Source organism: Vulpes vulpes, chromosome 1 (assembly GCF_048418805.1).
Source record: "Vulpes vulpes isolate BD-2025 chromosome 1, VulVul3, whole genome shotgun sequence".
NCBI lineage: Eukaryota > Metazoa > Chordata > Mammalia > Carnivora > Canidae > Vulpes > Vulpes vulpes.
In genome coordinates this window covers 142,700,247-142,718,421 of record NC_132780.1, presented here as the reverse complement: position 1 = coordinate 142,718,421, position 18,175 = coordinate 142,700,247, and the positions used below count along the sequence as shown (strand labels likewise).

The 18,175-nt window shown below is 43.7% G+C and overlaps 1 protein-coding gene across 3 annotated transcripts in view; it reads right to left on the bottom strand.

Annotated features, from left to right (window-relative positions):
- Positions 1–18,175, bottom strand: part of RUNX2 (RUNX family transcription factor 2) — a 225,452-nt gene that overhangs the window by 69,347 nt on the left and 137,930 nt on the right. Inside the window, exon 6 of one of the 3 annotated variants that reach the window (XM_072733180.1) lies at positions 8,312–8,537. The exons of the other annotated variants lie outside the window; for them this stretch is intronic. Within the exon in view, the coding sequence (XP_072589281.1) occupies positions 8,521–8,537 (17 nt within the window). The 3' untranslated portion in view covers positions 8,312–8,520. Of the gene's footprint in view, positions 1–8,311; positions 8,538–18,175 lie in introns of those variants that run through there. 3 annotated transcript variants of the gene reach the window in all.

The window sequence follows — 18,175 nt, the reverse complement described above, 5'->3', positions numbered from 1 at the left end:
GCTGCAGAAGGAGCTCCAGCTTGGGCCAGGCCTTATTCCCATTCCTCCCTGCAGCTTGAGCACACTCCTCCATGGGCCCGACTCACATTCACGTCATCATGGCCGCTGCTCAGGCCTCGGCTTCCTGGGTGTCCTCCTGTCTGCCATGTGAGGGAATTGATTTCCTAAAATGCCACAGCCTCAATCCACCATTTCGGGACTGGGAAGCAGCGTGGGCCATGTGGCTCAGGAGGATGTGTTAGAGCCAACAGTTAGAGATACGGAAGACTCGTTCTGGGAGTGTTGGGGTAGGACAATTTGCTCACCAGGGGTGTTGCGAAGAAACAGAGGAAATCAGCACTCTGAAGCCTCATCTAACACTTCCACCAAAGTCACAAAGAAAAAGAAATGCCTTTGCTTCCATCTGTCTTCTTCTTAAAATGACCTCTTTTTTCCTAGCCCAGGCCCTCTTTGCTTCTTCTCTGTAACAATAAATACCTTTTACTCAATACTAGCTAGTGCTAAGATTATTGTGCTAAATGCTACCTTCTGCAGTATTCGGTTCACAGAAGAAGAAATTGGGGCTTGGGGAAATTAGGTGGCTTGCCTCAAATCTCCTGTCCAGTAGTTGGTGGAAGACAATTTGGACTCAGGCCTGTCTGAGGCCAAAGTTAGTGCCTCTGATCACCACACCATGCTGACAGCTTTGTAGGCCAGAGTTGTCAGTAAAGTCAGACTTGGTGCTTGAAGGCCTGACCATCATCCACCAAATTCACCAGAACGCAGGGCTACTTGGACAAATCTGGTGGGAACAGTTTCAACTTAAGTTGGAAGCCCCCACAGGCTTTGGAATCAAACAATTACTTGATTATCCAAGCTTCAATGTCCTCATCTGTAAGGTAGGACAATAGTATGTACTTCATAGGATTATTGAGGAAAATCAAATAATACAGGGGAAATATTTACTACAAGGTCAGGCATAGCATAAGGGCTCCATGACAAAGCTGTTTTATTACTAATGGTATTAGTATCAGAAATATAACCATGCAGATATTTACTTGCTCACTCAGTGAATATTTATGGAGTGCCCTAGACCAGTCCTGAGGTACATGGGTGAACCAAAGCTAGAACACTGGTATCACTTGACTGGTTCATTCTCCCTCCAGCTAGAAAGTTGGCTATGGACAGCAAGTTGCCATTGGAAGGCTGCCTGAATTTATGGAATCCTCGGACAGTAATGGTGAGAGCCTTTAAGTTGTGACAGCTTAAAGTGCTCATTTCTCTTCAAGCATCTTTGAATACTGAAACAGAGCTTAGGACTGCCTGTCCCATGGGCAGGAGAAATGCGGAGAGAAGGGACCAAGCCTTACTGAGCACTTTCTAGGTGTCAGGCACCATGTACCTTGCTTTTATGCAGGGCAACATCTCCTCATGTATAATATGCCTCTAACTCATGACACAAGAAATGCTTTTAGGCAGCACTTAAGATGCTCTTGGACATCATGAAGTCTCAGCGTTAAATAACACTGACTCACCATGTAAGGGAAGAAAGAGCCCTGTGGTGACAGACTCTAGTTCTGGATACAAATCACTTTGGTCTCCATTGTGTCTATACCCCCCAGCTAGCTGTGTGCTCTCAGCAAGTGATTTATTCTCTCTCAGCCCTGGTGCCTTTAGCTGGAAAAGGGATGTAAATAAGAAGAGTACCTGTCTCTTCTGATTGTGGAGGTGTCAGTGGCAATACACATAAAGAGGGACTCAACAAATTTTACCCATTATTGCTATTCCCTGGCAGTCTTCTTCATGACACCAAGAAGAGAGTCTCAGTAGGAGGCACTGGTAAATCTAATAATCTCTAATAAGAGAGAAACCTCAGGCCCAGAGAATTCCATGGGTGGTAGTACCTAGCTATGACTTAACACCATTTTGTTTTCACTGTGGGGTGTGCATGTGTGGTTAACGTGGAATTGTGACATGTGATACTGGTTTTCCATTTCTGGTAGCAACAGAAAGCTTTCTTTTAAAACAAACACTTCAATAAAAAAATAAAACAACTTCAGTGCAAATATGAGGAAATAACAGGAGAGGCGGCAGGTGAATATAGCAACCATCCTGATGTGGCATTCCAATGACTGAAATTTGGGAAACAAAGACAGGGCAGCCTTATGTCATGGCTTCCAGCCTCCAGTTAGAGATGAGGCTCCCTAAGCTTAAGAGCAGTAAAGCCAAGTTCTGAACCTAGTTCCTCTTCCCTCCAGTACCTATGCTCTTTCCTAGTACATGCTACCCACACCCATTGGAGCCACCCATTTTTGAGACTCCAAAGACACCACTGTGCTTCAGCCACCTTCCTTTTAGCAGGTCATGCACCATTGCTGTAGTGTGTCACTTCCTGGAGTGACATCTAGTCTTAGGGAGAAGTCCCAGTCCCCTGTTGTTTGAGTATTCTTAAAACACAGCTATAGACTGTCTCTAGGTGTGGCCTACTTTTGCACATGGCTAACCTCACTCACAGGGCATCCGTTCCAACTACTTCCTTCCTTAGATGGCAATTGTGGCACCTTGCTGTAGCTCCTCATGTTCCAACCACACATCCGAAACAGATGAGCATCTCAAGAAGCAGGAGAGGCCAAAGCCACATGAAGGATTTTGTTTCTACTGTGGCTCTGATTTCTGTGTCTCACAGCAAGAAAAAGGGGGGCCTCCAGGCAGACATTGTCAGATAAACAGTATTCTTTAGCACAGGTATGGTGGTAGCTCTAAGAATTTGGTGAACTAGGGAGCTCAGGGGATATGGTTTGGGAAGAGATAAGAATCATAGAATTTGAGATGTAGAAGCCCCCTAAAACTACACAGCCCCACTAGTCTGCTTCATACGCAAGAGGAATAGAGGCTAAGAGGTTACATGACCTGCCAAGGTCACGTGCATCCCAGTTAGAGCACTACCATGTTTCCCTTTGGGCTTCCGAACCCAATTTGACCTTGGGTCTCATTAAAAATTCTTGCCATGTCTTCTTTCTTCAATGGATCATTTAAAATAGAAATAATAATAAATATAACACCTCGTTGTATATGTGTAGCACCTTTCTTCCAATAAATGGTGTTCTTTCAGCTTGCCCACCCACGCTGCACAGTGCGGAAGTGTTCACTGTGGACTCTGACACTGGTTATTGACTGGAGCCCAGCCTCTAGCCCACACACGTACCCCTATCGAAGGTATAGCTCAGAGGACAGGGCTCAAGTCCTACAGGGAGATCTGCTATTAGCTACTTCAGGGAAGTGTTAAAGAAAAAAAAAAGCCCTCACACATAATATATATGAGAAATACATTTAGAAAGCTCAATTTCTAACTGTTTTTAAAATCAACTATTTCTCTTTCAACGATCTAATTCTTTGATTCTCCATGGAATAATAGGCTCTTTCTTGTATTTAGTAGTAATTGTTGTTGTACTACTAGTAGAAATAGAATAGTGGCAAGTTACAGTAATGACTATCATCTATTAAACTTCTACACAGAAGTATATCCAGTATCTTATTTAATCCTCACAAAGAATCTTAACCATGGAGGTATTACTACTTCACAAACTAAACTCAATGAAACAAACTAAAACTCAGAGCCTTTTCTTTCTGACGATAGGACTAGATTTTCAGAGAATTCTTGAGTGCACTAGGTAAAATACAAAAACATTTTTCTAATGTATAACAGATTTGGCTAGAAAGTGAAGTAATTCCTCAGGCCCCACAAATGATCAGAAAGCCCAAATCCAAAGGAGTCATTAAGTGCTTGAATCAGCATTTCCCACACACGAGGGACAAAACCTGAAGCCCAAGATGAATAAAATGTCTAATCAGGGACCCATAGGTAAAGCCAAAAATAATGAAGGGCAACGCTCTCATTGAGTGAACTGAAAAACCCTCATGCCATAGAACAAGAAGATAAAGATACACAATCAGCGTGGCCTTAGCTCTGAGTGGAACAGTAAAAGAAAAGGAAAAAAATATCCCTTCTCTGTTTCTAATTTCAGATCTGGACGTCCATGGGTTTGGAGCTTAAATATACATAACCATTACGGCTGAAAGAAAACTCTGAAAATTTGGTTTAAATTGGTTCTAACTTGGCAATATCATCAGGCACCTGGCAGAAGCAAACTCTAATCTTCTTTGGAGGAAGATATGTTTAAAAGATATGTCAAATGTCAAAATGAATTCTTACACAGTAAGTTACAAGGGAAATGAACTCTTTTTTTAAATTTTTTTTTTTTTTATCATTAAGCACACATAGAAATCAACTACCTTGAGCGAGAGTCAACTGAAACAAGAAAATCTAGAATCAGATCTAGGGAGACCACAAATACTAGAACTAATCAAACACAGAACATGAAATTAGTATAATTAAACGTTTTTAAAATATCAGACAAGGTTGAAAGTATAGCAAAGAAAAAAAAGAAACTATCATAACTAGCCAGATCTGAAAAATGACTGACTAGAATTTCTAGAAATGAAAACTATGATCAATGAAATTAGAATTTCAATGATGAGACTACAAGAAAAAACAGATGAACTAGGATGTTGGAAGATTACACAGATTTGTAGTAGAGAAGGAAACAGCAATGGAAAATATGAAAATGTTTAAGAAACTCGGAAAATAAGATGAGAGAATTCTATAGGAAACAAGAAAGAAAACAGAAACTAGCAATGTTAAAAGAACTAATGACTGGGAATTCTCCAGAATTAATGAAAGCACCAGTGCATGGATAAAGAATGCCCAGAGAATCCCAAACAGTATGAGAAAAAAGAAAGCCATTCCTAAACATATCATAGTGAAACTGCAGAACAACAACAAAGAGAAGATCTTAAAAGCAATCAGAGAGAATGAGCAGATTGGCAAGGAAAATCAAATGCATTAATATGAAATAACTAGCAATCTAGAATTCTATTTTTTTTATTTTGTAATCTAGAATTCTAAACAAGGAGAGCTATTTTTTAAAAATGGGGTGGCTCAACGGTTGAGCATCTGCCTTTGGCTCAGAGCTTGATCCCGGGATCTGGGATCGAGTCCCACATCTGGCTCCCTGTGAGGAGCCTGCTTCTCCCTCTGCCTGTGTCCCTTGGTGTCTCTCATGAATAAATAAATAAATCTTAAAAAAAAAAATGGGTGGTGGTCAGTGGCAAAGTAGCAATCTCAAACTATCACAAACGTAGAATTTACTACCAGAACATCTCATTGTAAGGACTTTTAAACGATATGCATTTTAGAAAAAAAAAAAAAGATTTCAGAAGGTAGGTCTGAAATGTAAGAGGATCAGTGCACAAAGATTTAATTTAAGGTAAACATGATCAAATATAAATAGAAATTGGTGGTATAAGATAAAATCAAGAGTTTTGAAAAATCAAGAATTCTTTGGATATTTAAAAAGAGGTGGCTGGGTGGCACAGTCAGTTGGGCATCCAGTTCTTGGTTTCGGCTCAGGTCATGATCTTGGGGTTGTGAGATGGAGCCCTGTGTCAGGGTCCACACTCAAAGCAGAGCCTGCTGTAGATTCTCTCTCTCTCTCTTTCTCCTTCTGCCTTTCCCTGCATACCTGCTCTCTCTCTCTTTCTCCTCTGTCTCTCTTGCTCTCGCTCTCTCTCAAATAAATAAATATATTTTTAAAAAATCAAGAGATTAAAATCAAGACAATTGCATATAAAATTTGAAAGTGAATAATCAGGATTCAAGGGCTCTTTGCTTTTTTATTGTTCAGAAAGAACTTAAACATACTGATGAACTTAATTCTATTATGTTAAACATGCATATAAAAATTTCTAGGGTGGCCCCTAAAAGAACTGGAGTGCAGAGTAAACACCGGAATTGGAGGTGAGGGAATGAAACCAATGAATTCAGAACAAGGAAGCAATGAAGAAAAAAAGCAAAAACAAAAACAAAAACAAAAACAAAACCCAGAAAAATCAGGATGACTATTACTAGAAACTGCAGAATAAGATGGTAAAAATGAATGAAAATAGTTCAGTTATTACAAATAGTGTAAATGGGATAAACTCTCCAGTTAAAAGGCAAACTATCAGAGTGGAGCCTAACCTAGAGGGAGTAGTTGGTCCAAATTGAAGAGGAGTGGAAATAAGGTTTAGAAAGTAAACCCAACAGCACCATGTCACATAGAACTTGAAAAGCTTAGCTTAGTTACTTTGATTCAACAGGCTCAGCTAGTGAGAAGTATGCAGCAGGAGTCTGCTATTTTTCATTTTTTTGTTTTGTTTTTATTGAAGTTTGATTTGCTAACATATAGTATTACACCCAGTGTGCTATTTTTCAATATGAATTCTATTACTAGTCAAATGAACTTCTGTATGCGCATAGATTATGTTGAGAAACATTTTAAAGATAAGAAGGAACAATTTCAAAATAAATAATAAGCCTCTAGTTTGAAGATAAGTAGAAAAATAAATAGCTACTTTTCCTTTATGTGCTCCTGTATTATTTGAATTTGGAAACATACGTATGATTTTTATGATTAAAAAACTCAAAAATAGGCAATGGGGTACTGCAGAATTTTGAGTCCGAAGGGACTTAAAAATATTATTTGGAGAGTAGACTTCAAGGTGAATTGAGGGATCAAGAAACAAAGACTAGAATCAGAGAATTATGTTGGAACAACTAAAATGATTGTCTGAGCCAGTGTAATCAATGTGGAATGAAAGGAAAGGATAAACCCAAAAAGAAAGAAGTGATAGAATTTGTTGACTGTTCTTGTTCCTGCAGGTCCAGGGTAGTAAGAGCAATTGAGTACTTAAAGATGAAGGTAGAAGCAAAAATTACTTAATGAATGATGATGATAATGCCTGTTCTAGTCTGTTCCTGCAGGAGGATTCATTTCCAGGAGGAGCCAGCTTCAGGGAATCTCTGATTCAGAGAGGAAAAGACTCATTGGACATTCGGGAGGGTTATACAGAATAGTGACCCCTCCTTGATATCTTTCCCTGAAGTAAGTTGACATAGCAAAAGATGAAATACCACTATGGCCTTCAGAGCCTGGAAAACGCAAGCCAATTTGCTTAGAATGCAAACAATAAACAAAACTCTCATTTGCATGTTCTCCCAGGACCCTCCCTAATCCCAGTCCACAACACTGGAGGATGTGGAATGATAGTGGTGTTTCAAATATAATGTTGGAAGAAAGAGGGCAGTATACTGCCCATTCTATAGGCCTTTGCATGGGGCTGGCCGGTGCACCCTCTGTGCCTTGGATGAGGTTGGTTCTGGAACCATGCTGCCCAGCACTTACATATGAGATCCGAAGCCCCCAAAGGTAAGGAACCAAGTCCCTGGAAATGGAGGCACCTTTCTCATCAATGTTGGTGCCTCCAGATAGTTTCCAAACTGGCCATTTCCCAGGCCTTCTAGAACTCCAACTGTGTGACCTGAGCACGGTAGCTCACTTCTCTGAGCCCTAGCTTCCTCATCTGTTGACCAATGACAGCGACAACAGACTTCTAAAGGGTTTTATGAGGGCAGAATGAGGTGATGATACAGAAAATTACTTGACACAGTGCTTGGCCCATGTACTAACTTAATGCTTATTTTTAAAAATTAATTTTTAAACGGGAGATACAGGGAGGAGGGAGAAACAGAGAGGAGGGAGAGAGGGGAGAAAGGACAAACTATAATCTTGTAAGGCAGGTGCCCCCTCCCAAAACAGGGACAGCAGTATTTGTGTGCCAAGGAGGGTGCCACTGTGGCATCTCTCACCAACATTTCAGATGGGATTCTGAACCTGGAGGCCCTTTGGACATTAAAATCCTTTCTGAGTAGCAACATTGCCCTTGAGCTTCATCCCCAGATTCTCATTAGCATTTCCTAAAGTCTGGAGCCCTGAGAAATGACCCAAGGGCTAGCAATGTGCTCAAAGAAATGTGGCCTTCCTTGGCTTTGCTGGTTCTAGGTACAAGGGCACATCCTAGCCTGAAGCTTTGGTGCCAGACTAGCTGCCACCACAAAGCCCATCTGCTCCCGTGGTGTTAGCCTGCTCCTACCCTGGCTCTCATTACTGGTAAGTAATGTGGTTTTTAGAGAACACTGTACATGGAATCAAGACGTGGAAGGAGTTATTTTCCCTGAAGACAGTTTGTTCTTTTGATAAACTATTTTATTTAATTTTTATTTTATTTTATTAATACCAATAGTGGATTGTGTTTTCTCATGATGAAGCTTCTCCATAGCCCTGCCCCCTGCCTCCCCATTTCAGACTTTGGCTATAAATAGGAGTTTCTTTGTTCTGTCTCCTCTGGGCAATAATTGGAAACATAAACGGGGAGACACCCTCATGTCTTTCCATGTCTCTTGGTTGTTTCTCCACAAGCAGACAGTTGCACAAACAAACAGGCTGCTTTGTTTGTGTTTTCTCTGCAGTCACAATTTCTTCCACCAAATGTTTATGCATCCAGCATCTCAAGAATTTCAGGACCAAGACGGATGGTATGTTAATATTCGTTTGAACATGTGCACTTAATGTGCTTGGTTAATTGGAGTAATTAGTAGTCTTTTCATTCCAAGGCCGTTGCTGAAATTAAAACAGGGCAGTTATTTCTGTTAATGGACTAACTGAAGAATTTTTATTTTGAAAGTGAATCAGGACTCACAGACATGAAATTCTGCTCTGCAACAGAGGAAGAAGGGACATACATCCTGAGGACCTGGGGGGCTTCTGGGAGAGTTCTCAGTCTCATTTAGACCCTCTGTATTTCCAACCATCAAAAATTACAATGTCCAGGGTGATACAGTTTACCACCCAAAGTATGACTTTGAAGACTGAAGTGGGGGTCCCATTACTGATTTCATCAGCACAATAGTCCTAAACAGGGACTGTCCCAGGAAACCAAGAGTATGGTCACCCAACCTCACATATGAACAGCTCTTTACATGGGACATTCACTGCTTGATTCCATCTTCTCCTCACCCTCAACCATGAAGGAATGGATCATTCCCACTGAACAGATTAAGTAACTGAGGCTGAAAAGCTAAGTGACTTGCCCCAGGCCCACCAAGCAGTGAATACAGCCACACTCAACCTCAGTTCTTCTCCGGAGCCCTATTATTCATCCACCACACTGACCCACATTCCTCTGGCCAGCCAGGAATGGCCACGGGCGTAAGTAGTAGCATGTGAGCATGCGTGGCAGAGCCGGAAGCTGGATGGGAAGAGCAGAGTGGCAGAAGGAAGAACTGCATTAAGCAGCGGGCGGGGTGTCCTGGCCAGGAAGGCTCACAGGCAGTGGCTTGGGTTTCTGAAAGAGGCTGACCTTCTCAAGGGGCCTCAGAGAAGGCTGCTCTGACGTTCTGGCCCAGCCTCCTGCTCCTTGGGCCTGGATGCGGCCCAAACAAGCTCCAGGGCTCCCGTGTGGCCAAGGGAGCTCTAATTATAAAGGCAACGGCTGTTGTGACAGTAGTTTTTAAGAAGATAATTTTTGACAAATTCCTAGACTGAAAGTGCTGGCCATAATGCCGTGTGGTCTGTGGGCTGTCACGGTGACTCTGGGTGTCATCCTCATCTGTGACTCATCTACCAGGCAGTGCTGATTCTCTCCTTCCTACCTGCTGCTTCTCGCCACCTCCCATCGCTCCTTCTCCTTTCATCTTTCCTGCTTGGTGAAGGCAAAGGTACCCTCCCTGCTCTGCTTGACTAATTCCCTCCGATACAGCACTTCTATCTTGACAATTAAGGCGTCCCTGTGAAGTTTCCCTTTGTACATTCCCCTGTTCCTGTGTTCCCAATATTCAGGTATCATCACTCAATAACCATTCGACAGCAGTAATGCTTTTCATATGGAAAGAATTGGTTTTTTATTGATGGCAAATGTTGTGATGAACTTTCATGCCCACTTGGAGCCAGAGGAGCTTTTTATTGGGTGAACCGCACTAAGATGTGGTTCCAAGAAATGTCTTTGGAGTGTGGACTGAGATGTACTTTTGGGAACAGGTCTTGTGGACAGGGGTGGGGGTGGAGGGCAGGGAGCCTTTCCCTTTATCAAAGTCTCATCAATCAAGATGTATAATAGCAACATTATTAATAACCCTATGGTTGCATTGCACTTGGTATTTTTCCAAGCACCTCCCTGGAACCCTAAAATGAAGGCTTAGGCAGATATTATTATTTCCATGTTAGAAGTTAAGCAACATTGTAACAGGACCGACTGGCCTCATGAGTAAGGAGTCAATTGATAAACAGGTGAGTGTCACAGGAAAAGGAGAAGGATACTTTTAGCATGTGGAAAAGCTGTCCTTGGGCATCATAGATGCTCTCAGAAGATCAGGAGTCCTTTCCAGGCTAAATTCCTCTCTTTTTTTAAGATTTATTTATTCATGAGAGACACAGAAAGAAAGAGGCAGAGACATAGGCAGAGGGAGAGGCAGGCTCCATGTGGGGAGTCCGATAAGGGACTTGATCCCAGGACCCCGGGATCACACCCTGAGCCGAAGACAGATGCTCAACTGTTGAGCCACCCAGGTGTCCCTATGCTAAATTCTTCTAAAAGTCCTCTTTGCCTAGTCCAACTATAAGAGCATGACCACCACATCCAGGTACGGTGCTCCTCATCTCAATGCCACTTGCAATTCAGTTAAACATCCTGACATCTAACCCAGATTCAGTGGAAAACCATAGGGTATTTAACAATGGATGCCATCTAGCATATTATGTGGCTGACAGAATATGAATGCCATGTAATCTCCAATGGACCTAACAAAAGAAGGGCAAATACTGGAACATGGAGGTGGTGATGCGGTGTATCCCATCCACGTTAGCCAATTGGCTACTTTGGACCACAGCCCAACCCTGCACTCCTCAAAAGCAAGCCTTGGCACTGGCTTTGATAAATTAAGAGAATCAGAGGACTAGACAGGAACTTGGAAACCACCTTGGGCCACCACCACCACTATTTTATTAATATGGGAGCTAAAGCCCCAAGACCATGAAGGGACTTGCCCTAGTTAGAATGGTTAGCCAGGGCAGAGGGGTGCTAAGAACCCAGGCCCTCCCAGATAACGCAGCTCTTCATTCAGGGCTCCCACACTGAATCAGTGGATCTTGTAGCTCACCCTGCCTGACTTTTCCTCTTCCTCCTTTATTACTTGTCAGCAGCTGGTGCTCAGAGACTCAGCAGTCTGAATTAAGAAGAGGACATTTTGCTACACACTTGGTTTCTCCATGCTTCCCTCCACCTTCATGTCCACATCCTTCACTACGAGGCAGCAAAATTCCCTAAACAGCAGGTTGTACAGGAAGCATTGGCGGTGGTGTGAACCAGCAGGTCCTGTAGCTCAGTGGGGAGGTATATGCTCAGTGGCCAGCCAGCACTTCTTGTGGGGTGTGCTAGGAGATGTGTCCTGACAGCTCAGCTTCAAGTCTTTCTGCGTCCCAGACACCCTAGGTTACCTAGGACTGCCTTGGGAAGAAAGGTGTTTTTCTGTTTCTAGGCCACCAGCTACCATCATTCACGGATGTCCCTCACCAGGTCCACAGCCCCCTTGCTTGCGTTACTAATTGGCTCATAATGCAACAGTTGGATTCTTGGGAGCTCAGATTTTTTTTTGTCCTTTATGACCTAACGCTCCCTGGCTCATGTTTCAAGGGATGTTTTCCTGCTCACCCTTTTTGTCTTCCTCTACTTCTCTGTCTGCTCTTTCTGTTTTGCTTGGCTTAAGAAATGTCATATTTCATTCTAAGCCAAATGCAGCTCCTATGTCAATTCAACTTCAGTCACAGAATATCAAAGCCAGGGCCTAGACCATGATTAGCTTCTATAGACTCTAAAGTTGTAGGAAATTCCATCCAATGAAATCTCCAGCTGATTACCCATGCTGTACGCAATGTTCTTAATTTATATTTCACTTGGCAAACAAAACAATTTATAGGGATTCCACGCCCCCCAACTTCCCCTCAAAAATCAACCGTCCAGCACTACTACCGCCACTGTTCGATTAATGAGGAAGCCAGAGCCACCAGCCAGAGAAGTGGTCACCAATAAGGCTCTGGTTTCACAGCTGTTACGGGCTCTCAGCTGCTGGATTGGCCACACAGTTCCACCCAGTCCTGTGTCCTTCCAGCATCTGTCACATCAGTCTTCCTCAATCCTTTTCCAGTTTGGATCCTCCCAGGTTCTCTGTATGAGGAGAGCTTTAGGGCTGTTTCCTTGTACACCCATGGCCATTGCTGTTTCCATGGGAGGTATCATGAATAAAGTACCTATTCCGTGCCGGACACCATGCTAGATACTGTGTATGTATTTTCATACCCAGTACACATCATGCACATTAGCTCATGTGACCTTCACCATGATCTTACGCAGGAGATATGAACACTGAACTCAAAGAGGGTAATGATTACCCAAGGTCAATGAAGGATTCAAATCATAGTCACCTCATTTCAACACCTGTGTGCTATCCAATATGCTACCAAGTTTTCTCAGGGAAATGATTTCTGCAAGTGGCCCTTACCAAGCACAAGAACTTTTACCATAAGCCAGGCTTTCTCCTTTACCATTGTATTGAGCTAATTCTTTTTCATCATACTGCTAAAGCTTACAATCAGAGCTCTCCCTTCGGGAACACAGGCCTGATGACCATTTACAGTGGCAACCCAGCACGTGCATTTCAGCAAACAGATAGAGCTAGTGGTGGAATTATCAAACCTGAAATAACCAGCCCTCCAACTCCAGGAAAATAGCCCCAAAGTGCAGGCTGTTCCCAGGAATAACCTAGAAAAAGCATTTCTAGTAGTTTCTACTTGCTCTCAAGAAGGACAAGGGGACCAGTACCTCCAGAGATCCCTGAAAGAAAAGGTGCCCAGGCACTTTGCAGAGGCGGAAAGAAAACATGTGCTGGGGTGGGAGACGGCCCACTCCAGCTCATGAGAGCCCACTGTGTGCATCAGTTCTCAGCTCTGGTTTTAGTGATGTCATGTTGGTAGCCTGAAGTTGGCCATGGTGGGAGTGTTTATGCCCTAACTAAAACAGTGTCCCCATCTACTTCATTACTCTCTATGCCTTTACTTTGCTCTTTGTTGTTGTTGTTTACACAAAACTCTTATCACACTTGAACTTAATTATCTATTTATCTTAGTTATCTATGTTATTTCAGGTTTGCTGGTCATCTGCCTTGTTTATTATCTCTAGAGTGAAGAACAGCAAGATGGTACATATTTTAAATGATATTTAAAAATGAGAGAAAATCAAATTGCTTTTTATATGTTAATTTGACACACATCATGCCTGACACGGTATTTTTGGTTACTTTTTTTTTCTTTAGAGATTTTGTTTATTTCAGAAAGAAAGGGAGAGCGGGGGAGGGATGGGGGTAGAAGGAGAGGGAGAGAGGATCTCAAGCAGACTGCCCGCTGAGCATGGAGCCTGACAAGGGGCTTGATCTTATGACCCTGCAATCACGACCTGAGCCAAAACCAAGAATGGGATACTCAACCAACCCCCTGTTGGTTGCCTTTCTATGTATATGTATCTTCCATCACACCTACTTCTAGAAAATCCCTTTTTTAAAATTGATTCTTTTTTATTTACCACTTGTCTAAGTGACCGTAAACATAATCATTCTCATTATAAACTAATTTAAAAAGGTAATTTTCCAATTAATACATATACACCAATGTAAACTGTGTTCTCATGGTAAAATAATTATAGAAGTTGCCAACTACTTTGGAAAGAAAACAAAGGTATTTGTTAGTGGCAAGACCTAATGAAAAATCTGACGGTCTAAACAAGAAAAACTGACAAGCACAATTCGGCCCACAAGAACACTGGTAAATTACTTTTCACTTAATAATTTTGCCTAAGGATAATTTCAGGCGTCATATACAGAAATTTCTCCCTGTGGAAAGCACACAATGAGAAAACCTATGTCGAAATTTTGGCTCTACCATCTACTGTTTATAGAACCTTGGCCAAGTTGCCCGACCTTTCTGAACCTTTGTTACTTTACCTGTAATGTCATTATCTACCATGCTCTGCAAGGCTGCTGCATTAAATGAGATCAAGAACGAGAATGTCATTTGTAAATTATAAAGTACTATACAAAATATAGTCTATTATTTTACCTCTGAGAAAAAATTGGAAAAAATCAATGCCTCAAGGACCATTAAAAAGTATTAGTAAAACTGGCAATGGTACCAGTTATAAAAATATGGTTCTTCCTCTACTTAGTCTCTAAAGCAGCACTGTCCAGTAGAACTGCCCACAATGATACAAATATGTTACCCCTTTGCCATCTCATACAGAAGCTGTTAGCCACCTGTGGCTCTGGAGCCCTTTAAATGTGGCTAGCATGACTGGGGAACTGCATTTTAAATTTATTTAATTTTATTAATTTTACTTAGTTTTATTTAAATAGTCATATGTGGCTGGAGGCAACTATATTGGACAGCACAGCTCTAAGGCATTTCTTCAAATAGGTTTTGCAGAAAACTCCCTCTTGGCCCTAACCGTGAAGGGATTCAGTTTTGCAAGCATCAAGAAGCCTGGTGATGGAAATCTTGTGGTTTAGAGCAAAGGACAAAGTGTGGAATGGAATGAAGACTGGAGGACAAAGAGAAAAGGATGGCTTCCTTGCCCCGTGGCCATGCTCATGCTCATTTTGAGAAACAAACAGGCCCTGCCCTTTTGGGATTCCGGTGTCCCTTATTTGCTGTGTGACCTTAGAAAGATACCTAACTTCTCTGAGCCTCAGCCTTTTAACTCTAAAATAGGAACCAAAATGCCTACTTCATCTGAGTACTGTGAAAGTAAATGGAACAGGTTAATGATCCAAAGTGCCTAACATAGTGCCAGCGCAGAGCAAGCTCTGAACTCTCAGGAGTGCAAGCAAACGGGCAGGGGGAGCAGCACACCGATTGGCATTTCTTGCCCAGAGCACACCACTGCTGGGCTGCCAGCCTTAAGCAGCCCCGGCTGGCGCACACCCAGCCTCCCTCCTTCCATTCAGGCCTCCTGAATGCCCTGACCTCACCCAGCACTTTGCTCTGAAGATCTCTGAGTGCTTCAAAGACTCCTTTTTGGATTCAATACAAACGATGTTCCTCCTGGGTATGTACACAGGTGGGGGGAAGGCTGGAGGGTGGGGCCCAACCAGCTCTCCAAGTAGGGAGACAATTCCCTCTGCTTGGCTCTCTGGGACATTTCCCTGCACTGGTATTTCCTCTGCTGTTGGTGGAAAGCAAGATGCAGAGTCTAGCTCACCCCCACACAGGCCCGGGGGTCAGTCCCACTCCAGCTGAAACCCAGTTGTGAGCCCACTTCTCGGATGTGGCAAAATGAAAAGTTTAAGCAAACTGCTTTAAAAACATACTTGCCCCAGGATTAGCCAAGATAGTCCCCTTTTGCATCAAATGTCCCAATCTCACCTCTTAAGCCTCCCTTTCTCTTCTGGAAGCAGCCCCCCAATCCTTTAGACTGGGGGCTGTCAGCATTCAGAAAGCATGATCATGGGATGTGAGGGTTGCCGATTCTTTGAGATTCCTCCCCTGAGAGTAGGGCCCCCTCCATGAATCCGGGTGGGCTCACGACCGCTTTGACGAATAGAATATGGTGAAGGTGACACCGTGTGACCTCTGAGGCTGTGCCACCAGCGGCCATGCAGCCCCCACCAGGTTGGCTGGGACACTTGCTCTTTGAGTCCAAGCAGCCACTTTAGGAGCCTAACTACCCCGGGACCACCGTGCAGCCTCCAGGAGACAATCCCAGCAAAGACCATCCTTCGCTCAGCCCTTCCAGACACCCGACATGTAAGCAAAGACACCCTCAGCCTTTCGAGTTTTCCCAGCCGAGGCCACAAACATTTACAGTGGAGACCAGCCATGCCTGCTGCGCCTGCTGCCCCTGCTCCACACAATCTGTGAGCATAATAAAATGTTTTTCTCTTGCACCACTGAGTTTTGGGGTGATATGTTGCTCAGTAATAGCTGATGGGGCTCCAGTACAGCATCTCATAGAACCCCAAGCCTCCTGATTCCCAGCTCCAGGAAAACAGTCCACAGACTGACATGTTCCGACTGGGGGTGGACCTATGCAGTTCTCACTGCTGCTCGTTGATGAAAGGGAGGCAAAGCTGGACAGGCACAAAAGTTGTCTGCAGTAGAACCAGTGCAGGAGGGGAGGCAGGCAGGAAGGAGAACGTTTTATTTTTCATGCATTGTCATTCTGAACTCTGATCTTTAAAATAACCTTTTTTTAAGATTTATTTATTTATTCATGAGAGACACACAAAGAGAGGCAGAGACACAGGCGAAGGAGAAGCAGGCTCCCCATGAAGAGCCCGGTGGAGGGCTAGATCCCAGAACCTCAGGATCACAACCTGAGCCAAAGGCAGACACTCAACTGCTGAGCCACCCAGGTGCCCCCTAAAATAACTTTTTTTAATGAAAAAAAAAATTGATAGAGGAGCAAGGACCTACTAATGTGATTTCAGTGGATGGCTTTATTCAAAGAATTTTGCATGGAATTTGCATGTGGTGTTGTTTGGTCTTGTTTTGTAATGTGTTGCTAGCATTTTCTTTTCTGATCCCCTGCCTCCATGTTCTTCAGGGTCACAGGGAGCACTCTACCCAGGAATAAAGGCAAAAGGTGGCCATTTTTAGTTGCAGTGTGGCCGTGAAGAAAAGTTCTCTCTGTCACTGGAGGGACTTAGATGTCTGTGGGGCAGGAGGTAGAGCCCTGAGCTGAGGAGGACATAGGGATTCACAGACATGTTGCTTCTGCTTAGACAAATCACTTTAACATTTCCAGGCCTCAGTCAGATCATGCACAAATGGGATTCGATTATGTCTAAGTTCCGTTTTTTTTTTTTTTTTTTTTAAGATTTCATGTCTATTTAGAAAGAGGGCACAAGCAGGAGGAGCTGTAGACAGAGGGAGAAGCAGGCTCCCTGCTGAGCAAGGAGCCTGACATGGGACTCGATTCCAGGACCCTGGGATCATGACCTGAACTGAAGGAGATGCTTAACCAACTGAGCAACCCAGGTGCCCCTAAAATCCATTTTCTAACATTGTGAAGAGAAAAAAGTTAAAATTTATCCAGTGCTTACCCTGTATCAAACAGCATAGGCCTTCTATTTATTTTATTTAATCCTCAATTTTTTTTTTTTTTCCTGAGAACCAGCCTCTCCATTTTGTACATGAGGAAAGCATGTGCATGAAGTTTTCAGGAGCCTGGAGGAGGAGGGTGCGATTCCAGAATCCACATGGCTGCCCCTCCAGAAAATTCTCACTCTCCTCTCTGCCCCCACAGTGTTTCCCACACCTTGTGCCCAGAGGCCGAGAGTCTGGCTCTTCAGTCTCTAATCCTCCACGGTTAGGAGGGAGGGTCCTCACCACATTCCTTTGTACTGTCATCAGCTGCTTAAAGTGGCAAGAAACAATAGCCTCTTTCTCTGCTTTCCTGGAAGGGTGGCTCTTGGACCCTGCTGAGTCTGAGTGGCAACCAGGGCAGCCCTCCCAGCCCGACTGCCCCCAGGTGCCCCGGGCAAGTCTGGAGGAATCCTGCCACCCAGCTCTCCCGTGCAGATCTTGAAACTGTTGAGTGGTGCGAGCTCCTATCTTCCCCTTAACAAGAGTCCCTCAACACTGGCTTATTTGGCACATACTCGACCCATCACAGGACTTGAGGAAGCATAGCACAACCCCTACTACAAAAGACGAAGGACTCATCTTGCCTTGCCAGACATGCACTTCCCTGGCACTGGGATGCCTCTTACCCTTGTGTTTTGATGAAGAGGGGTCTGCCTGTGTGGAGATGCCTCCCGCCCCAAATCTCTTCTCACACACCTGTTACCGATGCCTGAAACAACCGCCAAGGGTTGACTAAGTCCCCCTGCAACTAACACTGCGAAGGATATCAAAGAGGAACGACTACAGAGCAGATAAGATCCCAAGCTTCAAAGCCAGACAGGTTGGGTGTCAACTATACGTGGTAGTTGGAAGGTAACTGCACATCCTTTGCCTCTTCTCTTATTAAGAGTTGGGGGTCTATTTCCCCTCCCCTTGACTCTGGGCTGGCCCTGTGATGGCCTTTGGCCAACAGAAGACAGCAGAAGCGACCTTGCCCATCTCCTCTTTCAAGGTAGACCTCCAGCGATGGGCAGCTTCTATTTTTGTGCCTCTTCTAAGAGCTTGAGGCAGAATCTGACCACCCTGGGACCACC